The sequence below is a fragment of the Synchiropus splendidus genome, chromosome 14, assembly GCF_027744825.2.
Source record: "Synchiropus splendidus isolate RoL2022-P1 chromosome 14, RoL_Sspl_1.0, whole genome shotgun sequence".
Classification (NCBI taxonomy): Eukaryota; Metazoa; Chordata; class Actinopteri; order Syngnathiformes; family Callionymidae; genus Synchiropus; species Synchiropus splendidus.
Window position 1 is genome coordinate 22,317,320 of NC_071347.1, and position 21,593 is coordinate 22,338,912.

The 21,593-nt window shown below is 48.1% G+C and overlaps 1 protein-coding gene across 3 annotated transcripts in view; it reads right to left on the bottom strand.

The window, feature by feature from the left end:
* Positions 1 to 21,327, bottom strand: part of LOC128770575 (kelch-like protein 25) — a 31,777-nt gene extending 10,450 nt beyond the window's left edge. Inside the window, exons 1-10 of one of the 3 annotated variants that reach the window (XM_053885198.1) lie at positions 16,293 to 17,318; positions 7,935 to 8,166; positions 7,301 to 7,406; positions 5,865 to 6,110; positions 3,587 to 3,676; positions 3,261 to 3,424; positions 2,952 to 3,099; positions 1,704 to 1,900; positions 1,050 to 1,155; positions 834 to 977 (exon numbers count right to left, since the gene is read on the bottom strand). In XM_053885198.1, coding sequence (XP_053741173.1) covers positions 834 to 977; positions 1,050 to 1,155; positions 1,704 to 1,900; positions 2,952 to 3,099; positions 3,261 to 3,424; positions 3,587 to 3,676; positions 5,865 to 6,110; positions 7,301 to 7,406; positions 7,935 to 8,116 — 1,383 coding nt within the window. In that variant the 5' untranslated portion in view covers positions 8,117 to 8,166; positions 16,293 to 17,318. The other 2 variants (XM_053885196.1, XM_053885197.1) reach the window with 2 other exon arrangements.
* Between the last annotated feature and the right edge of the window lie 266 nt (positions 21,328 to 21,593).

Genomic DNA, 21,593 nt, shown 5'->3' on the forward strand with positions numbered 1-21,593 from the left:
ACGAGGCCGGTCCTCACTTTATCAAGCCTCATTTTGAGGGTTAAAACGAGAAAATAGCTCAGTTATTATCATTGGGTTTTAGTTGGTGTAGAGTAAAGGTGAAGTTTAGCCATTTGTTTTAGATGGTTAGGTTTAGGGGGAGAGGAAAGGGTGACGTTGTTACTGAAGATCACCAGGCTATTCATTGATCATTTCTGACGCCTGGATCTGAACTCCTCAGTCACCTCTCTCACTGTGTTCAACGTCATCAGTTCAGTTCTGAAGTGAGGACGATTCATAATGTCAAAAACTGACAGAGAAATAAGGAGGTTAAGCCGATGGTGGCGAATAGATTGTCGCGCGGCTGAGGACGACGTCACAAACCAGCTATTTTGCGCAGACAACCCCCAGCTGAGGAGACAAAAAGGACATCGGCTGAGGCGCAGAGGTGCGAGGCTGCACAGCTGGGGGCGAGTCGGACTCAAACCCACCCGAGACAGAACCCGTAGTGTGACAGTGCCTTGAGTGAGTGTGAGAGAGAGACACACACACACACACACACACACACACAGACGAGGGGAACCTAGCTTAACCTACGGGGACCAAGGCTTGTCTGAACTAGGATCCCTTGGCCGGACCCCACAAAGTTAAGCTTGGATTTGAGGATGAAGACTTCAAAATACTTTGGTCTTGATCACTGGGTTTCAGTTTGATTCAGGTTTAGTCCCCACATCATACAAAAACGCATGTGCGTAGTTTCCCTTCAAACAGATCACACTGTTGAAAGTTGCTTATGAAGAGAAAAGAAACATATTTTCTCACACAAAGTCAACACCCCACACGTCGCCCCCTACCTTTGAAGCCTTGTCTCTGTGTATAGTCGTCCCCCCGAAAACAAAGAGCTTGAGTTTGGCGCTGACCACCGCAGCGTTGCTGACACCGTCCCGAAGAGGCGCCATCATGGTCCACTTGTTACTGACAGGGTCGTATCGCTCCACCTGGAAGACAGACCCGCTTCACTCTTCTGTCGAAGAAGTGACAGGACACTGAAGACCATCTGGACTCCTCACCTGCTTCAGCGAGACAGACGGAGAGGCAGGAAAGACCCCGGCGATGGCTGTGTGGCCCCCCACCACATACAGGCTGTTCTCCAGCTCAGCTGAGCCGTGACCAAACCTGCTCAGAGTTTCACATCAAGCTGTCAGCTTCAGCAGGCACAGCGGTGCCCGGACAGAAGCAAGCTGTGTCTGATTTGAACGCTGGTCTGAAGTGGCTGGTCTCAAGAGGCCGGAATACAAGGAAGCAAAATGGTTCGGGAGAAAAGAAGCTTGAATTTATGAGAGAAGATAAAAGATATATTCATTAAATGTCCAAAAATCTCTGAAGGCTCTGAAGGACTTCCACAATACATGAAGTTTTGAATTTGTATTTCAAATACACAATAAATCCTCATAAAGTTTGAGGAGCATCATGTTTCTTTTTTTTTTTTTTTTTAAATAATACGCCTTGTTTTTGGCCCATTCTGAAGTGTATTTTTCCATTCTTCTGGCTGTTTATTTCCGAAGGCCCCAGCGACGACAGGGATGGAAGCTAAAGCTCAACACAGGCGGCTCACTCAGATGAGTGCAGTGTGTGTGTGTGTGTGTGTGTGTGTGTGTGTGTGTGTGTGTGTGTGTGTGTGTGTGTGTGTGTGTGTGTGTGTGTGTGTGTGTGTGTGTGTGTACCTGGCGATGAGCATGGGCGCTCCCTTCGACCACTCCTCGTGCACTGTGTCGTAGATCCAGACGTCTTTGGAGACACCGTTCTCTGACCCTCGTCCTCCCGTCACATAGACTTTACAGCCGATGGCACAAGCGCTGAACTCCTTCCTGGGACTCGGCAGGTCGGCCTTCGGGATGATCTCCTTCGCTTTATGGTCCACCTGAGGAGAGTAGTGATGTGTGTGAGAGATGTTCAGGGGGGGAATCAGTCAGACAGGAAGAGAGCTGTCCTCAGGTGGAGGAGCTGAAGTGTCTCAGGGTCTTGTTCACAAAGCGGGACAGTTGGATCAGTGCAGTGTCAAATTCATTCAAAAGCAGGTGAAGTAAGAGTTGAGCCAGAAGCTCCTCTTTTCACCAGTGGTCACCAGCTTTGGAGTGACCCAAAGAACTTCTCTGTCTGAACTCACTGAGAGAGAGAAGCTCAGTCATCCAGGAGAGACTCAGAGGACAACCTCAGCTCCTCCAGGGGAAGACAGCTTATGTGGCTCATGTCAGGAGGTCTGCAGGGCCAGTGAGGCACTGAACTGGGAGGAGGCCCCCGGGTCAAGATTTTGGAACAAGGCATCCAAAGGTCCGCTCCCGCCCCGAAACCCCGCCCCCAACCCAGTCACAACACACCATGTCAACGACTGACTTAACAACTTGCTTCGTAAAAACCAAAAATAAAATGTAATAAAAACAAACATCTGAGCCAAATAATCGTGGACAGAGATGAACTCAGCAGCAGCTCCCACAATGACACCATCAGACTCTCAGAGTCTGCTGGGCAGCTGTTTTACTTGAAACATTTTTTTCACAATGATTCTTTCCCTCACAACAAGCTAAATGTCCACACTTTGGTTCATCTTCTTTTCTATAGTTATGACAATTGTATCAGCTGGGCATGTGTTCTCTTTCACACATTTAAACATTCATTCAAACAAAACACTGTTTATATGAAGACTTGCCTCTTGATTAAATACATAGAATCATGTGAAGTTTGATCCCAGTTAAGCTATTTTGCGCGCATTCACCAAGTGCTGTGCCTAAATACTCCTCTGATGTAAAGCCCATGAGTTGGTACTAGTTCAGAACCGTTGTGCATTTCCTCCAGTCACCCGCAAACTATAACATTAGCAATGATGCTCCAGACAGATGGAACCAGAGGGTGAGGCTCTAGGGCCCGACAGCGCAAGACAGGAAGGTTGTTAAAAGGGGTCACCAGAAGAACACCTGATAGATCTTGTCGCACATGAAGGTCTGGCCCCCCAGGATCAGAAGCGTGTGGCCAGCTTTGCGCGGCCGAGCGCATGGACTCGTCACCACGCCGTCGTTCTGAAGGATCTTCTTCTTACACTGCATGGCCTCCTCCACGATCGACCTGCAGACCCAGGAACAAATCTCACTTCTACACTTTCCCTGGAGTTCTGCTCCACACAGTAAGCAGATTACACACGTCATGTTAGCGAATGATAAAGGAAATGAACAGTGGATAAAAATAGCCCATTGATGAGCCATCTGCTTCTTCTGAGGTGACCTTACCTGCTCCTCTTGTCTGCCATCACCAGCTCCTCGCACGCCACCGCCTCCAGCAGACACTCGGAGGGCAGCAGGGCCAGTCGGATGCCCTTCAGCAGCTCCGGCAGATGATGTCGCCGACCCTCCAGGTCGTAGCGAACCCACCGCATCATGGAGTTGAACACCACCTGCAGTCAGAGACAAGATCTGTGACCTTCTGCGACGTGAGAAATTAGAGACCGTCTCGCCCCGATCCTGGAGCTCCTCGGTGTTCTGGGTAGAACACGCAGTGGAGCAGTGAAACATGTGTGCAGGAGGCTCTGAAGAATTAGTCTGAGGAAGTGTCACACCTGCTCATCCTCGATCTCCAGCTCGTCGCTGAGGATCAGCTCCAGCAGCTTATCCTTCGTCAGGCTGTAGAAATCTTCCGACTCTCTCACCTGGAATGGAGCAGCGATTCAGACGTACAGACCGACATAATAATGTCCACTTTGCTTCCTCATCCGGTCCAGCAACACAACTGAAGTAACCACCTCCAACATCGACAGCGTGGTTTGATACCAGGTCTGAGAAACGGCTGAGAAAATGCTAGCAGGGCAGGAAACGAGCTATGGAAACTGAAAGTGGACCCAGTAAAGGGGTTGACCTGTTGTTTTAGTGGGATCTACTGGAGTTTAAAGCATGGCTCAGGTTTTAGGAGGAGTTTTTATTTGTATGGTCATCATGTTCACTGGAGATGAGATGGATGGAGGGATTCAAGTACTGTAAGGTTTTGTTCACGAGTGAGGAGCAAATGAAACGAATAGACCTTCAGCTGTGAGGAGCCAGAAGGCAAAGCTCTCCACTGAACACTGGGCCTCTCCTCTCACCTTTGGTCACCAGCAATATAACGGCCGAAAGAACACAAGTTTCTCCGCGTGGCCTCTGGTAAGGAGAGAAGCTCAGTCATTCAGGGGTGACTCAGAGGAGAACTAGTCAACCTCAAGACCCAGAACACAGTGAGGAGAGCTCTCAGTTCCAGTGAGAACACAATGAGAGCTGGAGCAGGCTCCAGGAGCTACAGAGGTCTGGATGTCTGTACTTGGGCTGCTGCCCCAGTGATGTGACCATCAGTTATCAAAAAAGCTGAGACAGTCAATACATTTCCCTCCCTTACTGGCGAGGCCTTACAGGGTTGAGTCCAGAAAACCTGCCTGCCTTCCAAGACAGTCAACACCAAGTGAATCATCCCGCCCACTTCCAACGCCACACTCGTGAACTGAATGCACAGCATTGGCGGAAATGTGATCCGGACTCGTGGTTATTGACCACACGGGCCGCCCCACAGCTCAAGTCTCAGGACTAAACGGATTATTCAGCCTTTTTCTCCCGCAGGCAAATGATGTCACCACCCGCTCTAAATGGATCCAATTTATTAAAGGCAATTTCATTGAGTTCCGTTGACAGGAAGCCTTCTGTCGCCAAATCAATCCCACCCTCCTCCTCCAAAGACCAGCGAGCGCTCCCCGCAGCCGTTAGTGCCCGTGGTGGATTTACATCAATTACACTTGCTCTAATGTTTTTGGCTGCTAAGACAAATGTGATCGATAAATGACAACTGGCTTCTTGTCTTGACCTTAACTGAAGCAAGTGATAAGCTGCAACTCTGACGCTGGCCAGATCTAATGCGATTCAGGGGAAGTGAAAAGACTGAAGCAGCTTGTGGACGTTGAACAAGGCAGGCGCCGCAGCTCGCCATTTTTACACGGAGCAACTGAATCCTCAGGATCAAACGTTACATTCTGTTCTGTGAGCGTACACTAACAGCGTACAGTGTGAGCAGCCTTTCTCGGGTGTGGTTTTAAGACGGAATCAACCGCGACCGAATCCGTTTTGTGTGCGTCGGATGCAGCGTTCTTTGGCCAACGGAATCTGAAACTTTTGTAAACTTTCATCAAAGAGGTTGAAGACAGCTGCTTCCACCGAATGCTCTCCCTGTCCGTCAGGGCATTCCTCATTTTTACAGTCTGAAGAGCGTCACGCTGGCAACAATATTGATCCTCGTCGCATCAAACCCATGACATCACTGCCGTTTTATTTACCTTTAAAGCGCACTACTGGAGGGTGAAAACAGCACATTTTGAACACTTTAAATGGAAATAAGAAGTGAGGAGTTCATGATTCAACAGAACATAGAGATTGTTTCATGAGCCAGACTCCACGCTGCACCCCGTTCTCAAAACTAGAACTAGATACCAGTGCTCCCGCGGCTTGTAGACCGGTGCGGCTTCTGCACGAAAAAAATTAGTGGGTGCGGCTAATGTTCTAGTGCTCTCTATAGTCCAGAGACTATGGTAATCCAGTGTATTCTGCGTTAACAAGTGACCTAGAGAGCAGTGAAGAACAGAATCCATTTAGCATGTTTGATGAAGTCAGCACAATTCCAACAATTTATGCAAGCACGCCTCCAAAAAGGCAAGAAATCTCCGTCAGCATGTGTCTTCTGCTTGCCAAAGCGAAGGCAGCCAGCAGACACTGACAGGATGGCCACCCACACGGCGGGCCCGCGTCCTGCCAAGAAGCTCTCTGAAGAAGTCCACCATTCGAACAGCAGGAAGGAGCAGCGCGAGGAAGAGGCAGGCTCTTTACCGTCTCGTAGTGCAGCAGGCACATGCGCCACGACAGCTCGTAGAGCCGCTTGCACTGATGGGCGTCGGACAGCAGCATCATCCCCAGGCAGTTGGAGGAGTGCAGGTTCTTCTCCAAAAACTCGGCGGCGGCGTCTCGGATGTCGTGGAACTGCAGCATGTCGCCGGCCTCCAACAGTGACTCAGCATTCTCTTCGTTAATGATGACTCGGGAGGAATAGGCGAAGTCCAGAAGGAGCTCCAAGACCTGGAAGAGTCCAGAGTCAGTTTTCCTGCAGACAATGAGACTCTCGGATTCGCTTGGAGCAAGTTCAGAATCGCGACTGAACAGCTTCCGCCGCGGTTACTTGAGGAAGCAGGGGGTCACTCTGTGGGTTAGCTCAGGGCTTCTGAACCTTTCTTGATCTCGGGTCCCACCCTTCCCAGAACAAATGGCCCCGGGGCCCATTCAAGTAATAGAACTGATTCATGACTCTTGATTTCATTTGTAAAAACCTTGTGAAATGACATGAAACCATGTGATCATCGCAAAGATATTTGTCATCGAAAAAGTCCAACCAGCAGAAGAACCAGGTGCAAGTCATATTCATGACATTTGCTTAAGAAAATAAAGAGAAAAACTGAATAAAATAAATATAATAAAACCATGTCTAAATATAATAAAACAAAAATGATGTATTTTACTTCAACTCCAAAGTAGATAGAGGGTAAAGTGTAAATGAAAGTATCGCCATAAAATGCTCTAATTCATTTTCAAAACTGGTGCTTTCATGAACAGTTTTTACTGTTGGGGACGGCATCACTTTGTCATTTTTTCTTTTCAAGAACCTCTCCATAGTTAACGATCACAGATTTCTGCAGCTGTCGAGTCAATTCCGTGACTCACTACTGCCACCGTACGTGGCAAGTGCATTAAAACGGAGCTGACTTCTACATTCTAGTCAGTTAGTCCCCTCACCACGACTTGACACACGATCTGAGTGACAGAGAAACAGGGAGCGCTGTTCTTATTACCCAAGTTAAAGTCCACAAAACAGATTTTTGGAATCAAAGCTTTGAAACATGGAGACTAGTGATGACTGTGAAGCAGGAATTAACAAGCATTCTGAAACTAGGATAACAAAACGTGCACCTTTATTTGCTTTCATTTGATAATAAGAGTGAATTTTAATGGTAAAAGGGATCTACACAATTAAGTCAGCACGTTGCAAGTTAGCAGGTTCAATAAGCAGCAAAAACCTTAAATGAAATGCAGTTTCCAACGGAGAATTTCAGTTGTTTACTTGGTCAGAACTTTTGCTTTCAGCCCACAGCAGCTAGCTGAAGTGTTGACTCGACTCCACATGAGCAACTCAACAACTGACCGGAGGCTATCATGAGAACTCGCACCAACAACTCTCTGCCGGAGCAAGCTAAAACCTTCCACTCCCGTCGTACCTCGGGGTGTATGCTGTCTCTGAAGTTGACATCACTGTCCAAACTTTCTCGCAGTCCTCCGCTGAACATGGCCTCGAAGTATCGGCTACAGGCGGCCAAGACGACCCTGAAACACAAAACCTTCCAGTGAGGACAAATAAGCTCCAACGGTTGTGGAATTGTGGGATTCCTCCAGACACTCTGGTTTCCTCCTACACTCCAAAACAAAGAGGTTATGGGGTTCCCCACATCCTGGCTAAATCATACAGGCACTACAGATGGAAAAATCCGGGCGTCCTAGAGGGCCCTCTTGCTAAAAGCGATAGGCCGTAGCTGTAGCTGCGATCGTTTCAGTTAGCATGGGTGTTGCACATAGCGCGTCTAGTTATGATCAATTTCCCAATCTCAGTGCAGTCGTCCCAAATTTCAAGACGGTTGAACCTTGTTGTAGACAGCCACTGCATTACGGTCGCATCATGTTGCAGCGTGGGACAACTGTCCCCGCTGTGTCGTGCTAGTTGTCATCATGCCTCATGTTTGGAGTCGCACACAACTGCGTCCTGTGTCCTTCCTATGATGAGTCAGACTGAGCTAATATAGTCAGGCCACTTGACAAGCTCCACGATGCAGTCCAGTGAGATCCAGAGGGACTCACCTGTGACAGGGGAAGGAGCGGTCTCCGGCCCACAGCGTGACATCTGTGAACATGCACTGCTTCCTCATGGTGTTCAAGTGCGTCAGGACGTTGTCCGGATGCGACGGCTTGTGGAACAGCGAGATGTTCATGGAGCCTGTGCTTGTGCGGGATTTACGATTCTCGTGAACAGTCACCGACATGGCGGCTGGCCCCGGCACCTCCAGGGAGTCGCTGGGGACTATTCCTCCTACTGTGGAGTCAGAAGACAAGAAGACACGTCAGCCTCGCCAGCACATACTATCAAAGACTCAATCTATCCGCGACGGTTCTTCACTGAAGGAAAGCAGATCTCTGTGGGAATGACATCCTGCATTAGAGATGTCATTCAGACGCGGAGACTGTGCAGGACTTTCAGGGATTGACAGTGGTGAACGTCAGAAACACAGCTCAATTTCACGCATTAATGCAGGACGTTGAAAACATCATGGAAGAAGTGCAGGGGTGGGTCGTAAGACAACTTTTTTGGCTTCGGAGGCGCAGTAAAATATTCTGGTCAGGAGTCGTATGCCGAGTTGCGAGTTGTTTCTGCATCATCTCACTAACCACTGTTAAAGCTAGCACTCTGGAGCGCTGTTGTTTGTCCGCCACAGAGCGGTCAGTTTTATTTGGACGTTACATAGTGGGGGTGTGTGAGACGTCAGTGAGAGCGAGAGAATGTGCGGAGATATTAGTAACTTCGAGTTAAGTAGCAGAAAGTGCTCACAGCGTGAGCAGCGCAGAGGATGAATGAAGACGCCACACGCTGTTGCCACTTCTTTAAACCAGGGAGAAGTCATTGCAGGGGCGGCCATTTTGACTTGCAGTCAGAATAATGTAACTCACAATGTAAAAGCCTCTTTTCTTTTACTTTAAACATAATACTGAGAAAAACATAAGCCACCGGTTTCTCAGGATCATTAAACGTCAACCTTAAAATGTACGGAAAACTTTTCTGTATTTGAAAAAGATGACCTTTTTATACGGGGAACTGTGCAATATTACGGAACAAATGTCAATTTAATTCCAGTGGCGATATTTCTGCTGATAACCATAAACTACCTGTGATTCCTTCCTTTTTAATGAGTGTGAGGATGAAAGTCAGGCAGGTGAACAGAGGAGGAAGTGCAGTAAAATGTGCTGCTGCGAAAATGAACTAGCAAAATTGTGCTGGAGCAAAAGTTAACAAGGGTGAAATGGTCTGTGCGAGTGCATGAAAAGGGACATCAAAACCCTCCCACTGACGCCTACTCTGGTTATATCAGGACGCACCACACCAGATAGACGAGACTCAATCGGTGAACGGTAAAAGATATATATATATATATCTGCTTGTTTCTTCTTTGTTATGTACTACTCTATAGTTTCCTCTTCAGGAATAAAAGCGTGGAAGCAGTTGAGCCTGTTTATAGACACAGGAGAACGTATGTTTTTTCTGTTGGTGCCAATTCACACTGTAGTTAAGTAATGGAATGCAACAGAGAACCGAGCATAATTACTGTCATATATAAGTGAGAGATATGAGATATTTAATGTGATGCCCACAAAATAACAGGCGCTCAAAAGTGGCAACTGAAGTACCGTCACTGGATATTTGCTGCAGAACTCTGATATAATGAGACATAAATGTATATATATATATGTATTATAGCATATTTATATATAATGTATATTGCCATATATATATATTTATATATATATATATATATATATATATATATATATATATATATATATATATCAGAAAAAGTGGCCTGTAATATGGCCAACTCTACCAAGTCCTGTAGATACGACGATAGCAATAATAGCAGCATAGTAAGAATTAGACAAAAGGGCGAGATAAAGACGCGACTGAGTCAAGTTTAGAGTCTCTATCTCTGCGCTACAAGCCACTTCAGACAGTTGTGCAGGTGAGCCAAGTCCAAGAGCGGATTGTCTGGCAGGATATTTTACGAGCTGAGCTGCACCCCGCAGACATGATGTACCCCCGCCAGCTCTTCCACAAACCTACATTCATTTGGAATGCACGCACTTGCAGAGAACAATTGTGTTGTGGAGGAGAAAATGCAACATTCAACAGACAGGGTGGAGCATCCACGCGCGGCGTGCACTCAGGCTGGAGGGCGAGAAACGCTGCCTCAGCAACACCGGCCGCTTTTGTTTGTGTTTGAGCGAGGGAGGAGACGACACGCACTTTTGCTGACGCGCAGTTTCAGTCCGCAGGCGGCACTCAACAGTCATGGGAAGGTTTTGTGTTTCACGCACCACAAAGGAGAAGCTTGGTGTGGCGGTAGGTGAACGAGCAACAAAGACGGCGGAGGGGACGAGCGGATGCTGGCCAACTGTGCGCTGCACACACAACAGGGTTGTTGACAATAGAGACAATGACATGTGAGGAGAGCGGCCAAGCTAATGGATGTGTCAACTGGTGAGTCGACAACTGGGACCAGATGACTCTGGGTCTGGGCACCACATGTTTAACCCTAAACAGCACAGTAGTATGAGTTAAGAAAGTCCAAAAGCGTGTCACGCCAGTATGGATAAACACTCCAGGACCATTTAACCTTCAACCTCATTCATTTCTATGGTGGACTTCCGTGTGATAGAAAACTTCATTCCGTTTTTGTCACCAGTTCAATCCTGACTTTATAACATCTGACCAAGTTGGATCATGTTCAAGAGTGAGGGCGACGAACAGAATGGGGCTGGCTTCACAGTCGGCTAGTCACTGTCTGCTGTCGTCGAGGTGTTGGCACATGACGTGTACGGGTTGCTGAACACAACGTTGTCGCGTTGTAAGTACTAATTAAAAAAATAAAAAACAAAAGTTGTTTGGAAACTTTATAGTTGGGTTTTAACTGCAGACACTGGTACGCTTGGCATAGCTTAGCATTTCACTTCAGTCTTTGACAGGTCTTCATGTACTTTAGATGTTCTGAGTTGGCATAATACCATGACTGCGGATTGTGATAAAATGTGCACGAGGAAGAGAGTCGGCGCATGAAGTTGCGGCCATTATAATCGGTTATAGTTGACAAGCTGAGGAGTTCCACTGGGAGGGGTCCCCGGGTCCGACCGAGGACAGGCGGAATAGTTGTGTGAGCCACATCACATCTGAGATTTACCAGCTCTTTATGAACCCCACATCCACTCTGACTCCCCCCTAATTCTTCATGCCCTGCTGAGTTTGTTCTGATGCCACCGGTGCAGAACCTGGCAGGCTCTCCTGTCACTTCCGGGAAGGATGTCTGCGTCTGTTGACGTTGGAATGAAAGAAATCCAATTGTTTAGTTCTAAAAAGTTTAGCAACAGAAGAATACAGCCAAATAAAGGAGCTTTTTTGGATCAGAGAACTTCAAGAGAACTGGAGGAGAATGTGGCGGATTGTTTTGATATGCTGCTCCTGAGACCTTGAAGACATGGACCTCCAGATGTGTGAATTTTTGTTTCACTGCGATAAAGTAGATTTCTATGGGGCTTCCTGTGTATATACAAATAAAAACATGAGGAGGAACAAGCCAATTTCCTTTCAGCAGCTGAAGGAGTCAGATGCTTGGTCAGTAGAGCTCCAGCAAACTCAGGTAAGGGGCCAAAATATTAAGCACAGTCCAAGTCTGGTGCAAACAAAATGGAAGAGACTGGGGAGGGTTGGGGAGTGATTCATTTCGTCGGATTTACAGGCTGCAAAGTGCGACGTGGTGGGTCAGATGTAGCCGGCGGGCCTTGTGTTTGCCTTATAGAGCAACTGGCAGGGGATCTCCCTGCTGAGGTGTTCCGACTAAGTTCCGACTGGGAGGAACTCGCGGGAGGTAGGGACCCCAACAACCACACCTCAGAACTCAAGTACATCACAGTTCTCAGTCGAGAGGCCCAGGTACGACAACAGGCAATCCACAAACACCAAGCAGGTCAAATATAAAGTCTGTCCATGACGGTCACAGACGGCCACCGCTCGCACGACGGCAATGCAGATGCAACGCTCATGCCCTTCACTACAGCTGGACCACACAAGCAGTCAAGCACGGGACGAGGCAAGTCAGGAGGGATGCAGGATGGAAGAGAGAGCGAGAGAGAGGGAGGGAGGGAGGGAGAGGACTCCACTGCAAAACTGCTGATGGATGCAGGACTGGCAGGATCAGGCAAAAATGTTGAGAACAAAAAAAAAGTTTGAGGGCTTCATTCCAGCAGCAGGCTCACTTACGGCGACAGAGACTGCTGACCCAGGCGCAGGCATCAACAGTCAGGAGGTGAGGGGGCCTCTGCATCCCCACACAGCTACGCAGGACTAATCCACACAAGAGACGAGGACAGATTATCAAGGAGCGCAGAAATCCAACATGAGACTGTCAACACCTGCGACAGACAGAACACTGCGGAGATGGGGAAAAACACGTTTTACTTCCGGGTTCCCATCGACACGTCATACACCACCAAACTGCCAGCTGGATGAAACTGCATCACCTCAATGGAGCAGCACCAGTCACGTTCACTGCCACCGGGAACGAAGGATAACGTTGGGACACAGTGTCTTACAGGGGTGGCCAACCAACCAGAGGCTCAGAGCCCCATGGTTTGACTGTGCTGCTGAACAGAGCCACATGCTACAAACACGTCAGGCTGTGAGGCGTCACCTGAGCAGCTGCTCACGTGACTCAGTACAGCGGTTACAGCTCATCCCTGTGTGTCACCAGGTTGCTGCTTCACGTCCGGCATACGTCTCTTGTGCACGCATTTTTAAAATCCATCCATTTTACTCTGATCCTCCTGGAAATATCAAGCGGTGTAGATAGAAATGTGGGCGCCATTTATTTGACTTGTCTTCTCTGAGCCACGCTGCAGACTGGAGCGTCTCATCTTCACTCCACTGAATTCAACGGACGTCACAACAGTGACTCACAGGTGAAACACATGACACACCTTTAGTTTAGGGAAGGACAAAGTCAAACGTGGAACTGAGTCCTGTCAGTGGTGTTGATGGTGGATCTGAGGACGCTCCAAGTCTGAGGACCGCGACTCTGCTGCCGTTGAATGTCAACGAGGTTTATTGTTTATGTTTCAAAGTGAAATGAAAGTCAAAGTCTTTGAACATTTCGCCGTTTCGCTGGAATGGCTCTCACTTTTTCCTCTTATTTCCTGTATAAACCATCATCTCAACAGCAACTTGACCAAAATGGCAGCCAGTTCGGCGGCTCATTTGGTGAAGAGTGGCATGACACTGGAGAAAGAGCTGGTCATGGCCCGGGAGCCGCAGGTTGGCCAGACCTGGTGTATTAGAAATTCATGCAGCTGATGACTGGACAAATAAACATCAAGTCCCTTCGCTTCTCTTTGCTCTTATTTATTCAGTAAACAGCAGCCTTTGTTTATTGTTCTTGGAGCAGTAGTACTCGTGTTTATGGACACGTCTGATCGCTGGGGCAGCAGTTCAAGCAAAGAGGCCCAGACCTCCTGCGGGTACACCAAGGTCACCTGCCGGTCAGTGGCTGCAGGGCTTTTACCTAGCTTAAGGCCTCATTAGCGGGCACTAAAGAGTACACATCCTGGCAAGATGCCAGAGCGTGGAGGCGCCATCCATCTCTACCTTCATCCTTCCCTCACTACTGAAGACTCCCACATTACTGTGCTCCTCCACCTGGTATAGAATCTCATCTCCAACCACCTGACAGAGCACCATGGTCTCCGACTTTAGGAGGTGACCCTCATCCCAGCTGCTCACAGCTCAAAAATAGGACACGTTCACGTTGCAATGACAGTCTGAGCACATTCAACGATAAAGCATCACACAGTCCATAATGTACAGCAACGCTCTTTCAAATGGTTCAAATCTTCATTAAAAGCACATTATACACAGCAGTCAGATTTGTGTCCCATTTCTCATCCTAACACTGGGCTCTGTGCGTCACGTGTCAGTGTCCCAATCCTCCTCACTGGCCGTTCACCACTGGAAATGATCCGATCAAACCCAGGGAGCTCCTGAGCTGACTTGAAACCAAGTGGGAATATGAAGTGTGGAGAGATGTCCAGGAGACCACAGGACTTGATTTCACAACAATGTTGGACAGGACAACAGGGACAGGGAGTAGGACCACTCTTCCCTTTGTTGACTTTCTCTGGTGTCACACGTCAGCGAGCCAAATGCTCCACCGTGTCCCACAACATGAACAATACAACATGGATGTTCAACAGTAGGTTTGGGCTAGCATCCAGGCTAACGTTAGCATCCTCATACCTCTAACACATCTATCACCGCAACATAGGCTCCGCCCATTTCTTCACCGCTGGTTCACCAAACCAAGTGAGGTGATCAGCACCGATGCAAGAGGTTGCAGAAACGCTGGCATTTCCAAAACGTTGTCTCCAACACTGGATATGCAGGAAACAAAACAGCACGGCAGCCAATGACACGTCATTTCCTTCTTAGGGACTTGAATCACTTCACTTGGTCGTCGGAGGGCTCTTCATCGTGGAGGGCGCTCACAACCAAGTGTTAGTGTTCAGTGTTAGGGGCAGACATGGGACACATTCAAATGAGACTCGATGCTCACAGCCCAACCACTAGCATCAGTCTGTCTAGATGTTTAAAAATAAAGATTGATGCCTGGTGTCATATTGCTCTGGTCTGATTGCTGAATGTAAAACACGATTCGTGTTTGTTAACGTCACGTGCACGACAAGTTAGTTGACTAAATATTTGACGTTTGCTCTGCAGCGCGTGGCATCCCTCTCCGCAACTGAAGACACACTTGTTGTGTCCTACTTTCTCCATAGTAGAATTTGCTGTTTAATGATGATTAATAGGAGCCATGCCCGTTTCCTAACAGCACGGCAACAGTCGTCACACTGCTGTGCGCCTCATCTACAACTATACTGATACAGGTTTAGCACATCAAGCTAAAGTTTATCCGACATGCAACATTGCTTGAACCAAAACTTCAGAGCGTCTCAACAGACCTTCCAAACTGCACTGCAACCAATGATACATCACCTAATGTGATAGCTCTGCGAATATCCTGCGAGGCAGACCCAAAAAGTTCTGCATGAACAACAACAACATGGTGTATTAGCACAGTAATCCGGCAGTTTACCTGGAGTGGAGCAGCTCTCTGTTGTTTACTTATCGAGCGTCCGGCCGCAACATTATTTACTCAACCCACCGTAGTTCCTGAGGTGGCTGAATTATTAATGCAGTAAAAGTGGGAGGAAACTTTGCAACTTAGCACTCAGTGCTGCAACGGCACACAAACGCTGTGCTGCCGCAGCGACTCACCCGCGGAATATCAACAGAGCCGCTGAATAGAGCCAGACCTTGTCAAAGAAGCTGCCTAAGCTTGTTTACTCACCGCTAGCATAGCTGCACCGCTGGACGTGTTGCCCAGGGCCACTCAAGAGTGAGAGCGTGTGTGTGTGTGTGGGCATGTTCTGCCATACTTGTGAGTACCGAGTCTTGACAAGACATTTTGGCCTGTCCTCGCAAGGTTTAGAGGGTTACAACGTCTGTAAAAGTAGTTTATCATAACAGAGTTAAGGTTTGGTTCAGAGTCAGGTCAGAGGCTGGGGAAAGGGTGATGGCCAGGAGAAACCTCACAATGTCCCCACAAGGACAGAAAAACAAACATGCGTTCCCATTATTTGAGTTCTCAAAGACAACAAAGTTACATACATGAATGAAACTTTTTCCCAAAATGTGTGATGTGTTTTGACCCAAACACGCAGCAGTTTCCTCACATAATTTCATTTGACAGATTAAGAATAACTAACTTTAATCCGCATTCTTCTGGCTAATCTTGACTTTTAACTTGACCTTTTGAACGAATAAAAAAAACGAGAAGTGCACAGAGAGCGCAAAACCTCTGACAAGCAGCTTCAGTCCGCCTCCAACACAAAACATCTTGGATCCAAATGAGGCACAACAATAAAACACAGTGACAACAACTGGAAAGGATTTTCAAACGTCCTCTGCAAAATTTGATACCAGAAGATAAAAACACTTGGACTGTTATTCTTTGTAAACACTGTAAAACGACCAGAAGATTTGTTGAGCGAAACACACATGAAAAACCTGTGTTGTCACATCGAGTCCTCCACTTCCACCTGACTTCATTCGTCCCCTGGTCACACCTCCATCACTCACCAACCTCACCGTTATCCTCTCCTTCACCTCCAACATCCCTGGTCCAACTGTGTCTCTCCTCTCCACAAGCATCTCTACTCCCTAACTTTGCCTCCAACCTTCTCCACATGTCCCACTGATAGACTCCTTCCTGACCTTCTCCCAATGACACCCTCAGCATCTTCAACTCTGACTCTTGAAAGTTAACAGAATTTAAGCTCCCCTCTCACTTCTGCATCTGCTTTAATGTCACAGGTCACCACTCCGCCTGCACTCTCTTCTTCACCTCCTCAAGGTCCAAGAGCGGGGAGTGTCCCGATTCTTAGGAAGTTAAATGGAGGAATGTCGCTTCCTCAATCCTCAACCTCCCTCTGTATTGAGGAATACCCAGAATCCTTTGTGTAGTATCAAAGATGGCATCGAAAACAAAGAGACCAAGACACAAATACAACACAAAGTATTGTCTTTGTTAATGGAGATATACAGGACAAAGGACATTAGCATTAGCAGCTGGGTCGCTGATCCAGTCGACGCTTCTGGCGGTGCCCCTCCCTTCTTCTTCATCTTCTGAATGGACAGACGGAACTACACTCTGGTGCAATGCTGCCCCCAGCACACTAAGAACCCACCTGCCTTAAGTAGTGTCACATTTCTAAGGAACAAAATCTTCCTAAAGCCTTGGCCTGGAGGACTGAGGCTGAGGATTAAGGAATGAAGTTGGAATTCACCCTTGGTGGCAGTAGTGAGTCACTGAATTGCTGCAAATTGGTGATAGTTACTAACAATGGAGAAGTTCTTGAAAAGAAAAAATGATAAAGAAAGTGATGCTGACCGTAAACACTGTTCATGAAAGCACCAGTTGAAGCAGTTTTTAAAACAAATTTGATTTTTTGTTTTAACTTTACACTCCAATCTTCTTTAGAATTTATTTTGATTTTATGACAGTTTTATTATACAGTGGCGCCTTGGTTTTCGAACGCCCCGGACTTCGAACAAATCGGAGTTCAAACAAAAATCTGTATATTTTTTTGCTTCTGATTTCGAATGAAAATCCAGAACTCAAACGCCCCCGAAAAAAGCCGGAAACGGATCAGCTGACCCACGACACGCTTTGTTATTGTGTATAACGCAGCCTCTGTATGCAGACGTGTCCCGTTAGCTCCATTTACTGACTGTTTCTTCTTCATACTGAGGAGTAAAACCTTTCCTGTCTCCACACTGGAGCGTGGTAGAGTGTCACAGGGGAGGTGCTGGAGCGCTCACTCCAGGGTTTGATGTCCTGTTGTGGGCTGGAGCTGGGACAGGGATGAGGCCAGTCTGGGACAGAGCGTGACTTGGTTTATGACTTTGTCACAGCCAAACTGCACAGAAGCGCACATTCAGAGCTGGACACGCACCGGGCACCTCTTCACTTCTGGAGAGACGTCACTCACTCGGCAACCCCTCCCACATGCAGCGGCCACACACATAGAGGAACAGCCACCTGCAGCAGACACTCGACATTCACTCCTACAAAAGACTATTTTAAGGCTTGGAACGCATTAGTTCTTTTTCCATTAATTGTAATGGGAAAAATCAATTCGGATTTCAAACACCTCGCTTCTCGAACGGCCATCAGGAACGGATTATGGTCGAGAACCGAGGCACCACTGTATTTTACTCCCAAATTTTATGTTGTCATGACGCAGCTTTTTGTCAATTTTCTCAACAGTTTGAATCACGTGCATTTCTTTCTTCAGTAAATTTGGTTCTGCTGCTGGTTGGACTTTCCAATGACCAGTGATCACATGGTCTCATGTCATTTCACACGACCTTGGTTTGTTTACGTGCGAGTCGATTAAATATGGTTATTGAGCACAAATGAAATCAAGAGTCATGAATCAGTTCTATTACTTGAGCCCCAGCTCTCGAGGAAAGACCACAGTCAGCGTCATGAAACAGATCAAACAAACGACACCCTCAGTTCATACAGCCAAGTGATCGAGGCTATTGATGCAGTGAGATGGAAGCCACTGTGATCGCGCGTGTGGCCCCAAGAAAACAAAACAAGTCTCCCGAGTCGTTTGGCCTCGCGCTTGGAAACATGACTTGGCAGATAATATAACCCGCGGGGGAGTGACCATCGTCTCTCCTGCAGCAGATGAAACATGATGCAGAATCAATAGGCACCGGGAAACATTACACTGACGAATGGCTTGGTAGTGATGACATCATCACTCACACTCCTGAAGGGAGGCACTGACTCGGGTCAAAACAGCGGTGGTTTGAAGGAGTACAGAAACTGGATTTCATGTTCACCACCAGGGGTCACACTTTGGTCTCAACAAACACAAGCGCAACAACTGGACAGCAAGTGTCAAACACACTTCCATGCTCCAAAAGGCTCAAACATGGAAGCAGAGGTTGACCTGGGAGGGCGGCTGCTGTTGCCCCAGGACCCATTTTCAACACTACAGTCAGATGTGCTGCGGTAACTGTCAACCCGCACGAGTCGTATGCCAAGCGGTAGGGATGGGCGACAAGGACAAGAAAAGTTATCACAATAAATGTAGTCATTTCGGCAATAACGATAATTATGGCTATAAACACATGTTCCTTCTCTTCCATGTGTTGGATTTCGGCGGTCTCGAACCTCTTTATTTAGGGGTTAAATAAATGCTACTGACGAAACATTAGAAACCATCAGGTGAAGAAATGATCATGGAGTCAGAGTCTATTCTCCAGATCATGATCCAAACTGTCAGTCCTTGGTCTTGTGTGATGAAAAACCTTCTCACAATTCTCTCTCCTAAAATGCTTGTTTTCCATGGTCTTATTGAAGATGTCGCTCAGACTTTGAGGCTTTAGAATTTGTTGATGGTCCCTAACTGATGGCGGCTCGTAGCATTAGCGCTGCCTGTGAGAGTGTGTCCTCCATCAGTGAAGCCTAATGGGGACGAGGAAGAGGACGCCACTGCCGCCAATATCCAAGTGTTGTCACCTTGGCAGCAGGAGAGCTGCATGTGTTGATGTGAACCAAGGCAGATGAGCGCGTCAGAGAACCTATGAGAAACAGGGATCCAGAGACTCAGAGTCGACCAGTGTCATGACCAAAGGTTCCCTGGATTCAAAATCACTTTCAAACTACCATGGTGAACCACAGTCCACCACACTCTCCACAACTGTCACACGCCGGTGTCGGCTGTCAAATGCCGCGGAGCTGGAGAGCGTGGCGTCGTCAGCGTCTCCTCATGTTCACGTGTGCAGGTCCAATGCAGCCAGTGAGCTGTGTGTTTATGGAATTTATCGTGAGATGCAGAATTGTCATTGAGGGATTGTGTATGGCGGGGTATGGTGTACGATAAGTTATCGCCCGTCCGTACCAACCAGTCGACTAATCGCTAAGGTAGTCGGTGACTAGTCAGCTGTCAAAATAGTTGCAGTCCGAGGAGGGTCTTGATCGCCGCCTTGTTTGGAGGACTGGATCACCCACGAGAGACAGAAGACAGAGCTCCGCTGCAGGCCTCCGGCGGAAGACTCAACTCCACACACTACCTTGACCATAGCAAATGTGAGGACTGGTGGACAAAGTTTGCACCTTTTATCAGCTATCACTTGTTTGCTCTCCTAAATCAACCACTCGCTCACAGACAACCAAAGTCCTCCACAAGATAAGGACGTGAAAGGACTCCATTGGTCGATTGGTACAAGACACACCTGATGACCTCTCTCCCGCCTTATCTAGACGTACTCTAGGCCTGGACCACTGTTAGTTACCAGGGCAGACACAAGACACACCACCCGGACATGTCTCCACAGCTTATATGGAGGGTTGAAAGGGGGCAACAGGACTTCAGTTCAGTTCTCAAGAAACTTGGATCTAAAGATGGAATCGGTCCGGTCCACCTGACCAGGGCAACTTTAACCTTTGATGATCACGAAAAAGACATTCCTTCAGTTTCAGTTTTATCTACCCAGGTCAAGTTTGGTTGAAGAGACGTGGCCAGGGGAAGCAGAGAGTTTGGGCCATTGGCAACACAGACTGACTCTCACACACAAGAGTTACGGGAATTTGACACCATCTCCCAGTCAAACGCCCTGAATGTCATCAGGAAAACAAAAGGACTCGTATCACCTGCAGCCACTGAGCCAACAACACGAGTCATCAAGCCCACTAGGTAAACAGAGGGCGCCCTTTCACCTCGTGTCACACAGCTGACAAACAGTGGAGATTTAACCAATACATATCGCAACAACCGTCGAAGGTTTCATGTGGAGAACCGAGGTACCACTGTATTTAGGAATAATGTTGAGAATCAAAACACCTAAACAAACAACATTTAACACCATCATTAAAATAAGTTTATTTTGTAATATTTAAGACACAAAACTAAATGTCATTCGAGACCGTTTTCCTTCTCTTTTGGCTTGACGGCCCCTAACTGCATCCTGAGTGCCACAAACGGCCCACGGGCCGCAGGTTTGACACCCACGTTCTACCTGCCGCTAGTCATTTCCACACCAAGTATTTGGTACTTGTACACGACGCAGTACACGGTTTAGCGAGCCAGGCGCGGTTTACTGTCAGTGTGCTCTACTGCACATTAATGATTCATAGCTGGCGGTTACGCAATGCAGCGTGTTTTCACAAAACATTTACTTGCACAAAGCGGCTATAAATCCACGGAAACACACGTGTACGGGTCAATAATACACACACACGCTGCAGGTGAAGTTGTAATTAGCCAGGTCAAGTGGTTAGCAGTAGCTAGCCTGCGCGCGTGCGCGGCGAACAAACGCGGCGCGGGGGGATCAAGACGCACTTTTGTTGACAAACACCCTCGAGCTCGGTCCCCACAGCGGCGGTGTGGAGCTGCGGCGGCGGAGCCTTGTTGAGCGCCAACTTCGGTGCTGACGTTCCGACGCTCGGCTCGTTCTCCCCGCCGACTCGTCAACTCTCCGCGGCCGCCACACAGACCCAGCAGCCCCGCCGCCTCTCCACCAACCGCGTCGGCGGAGGAAACGACTGCACCAGTTCAGCGCTGAAACTTCAGAGCGGCTAATTTGTCAAGTCGCTTCGCCGTCGGTGAATGGAGCAGCGCTGCACGCGCACGGGGCGGGAGTCTCGCCGGAAACCCAGCTCGTACTTACGGGTCTGGTGGAGCGGGACGCGCAGTCAGTTCCTCGGTGAGCAGACGCTTTGTTGGTGTGTCGGAATCTTCATAGTGGTCCGACAATAGCCGCGCACAGCCTCCTGCCGTCTGTCGGCTCGCTGCCTCAGAGCCGCGCGCGCGCACACACACACACACACCAGCAACCAATCCGCTGGCAGGCCACTGGAATTGACAACTTTGGAGCCAATCGCTGCGCTCGACTGTCAGCCAATGAAACCTGACAAACGGGCGGGTCATCAAGTTTGACAAACGGGCGCTCCGACCAATCCGCCACGTCCATTTCAACACTCGACTCTGTGATCAAATCAAATGCTTCATTTCAAAGAAGGCGGTAAATATCGTGGCCAATCGGCGGTGTCGAACTGCTCGTTGGCAACA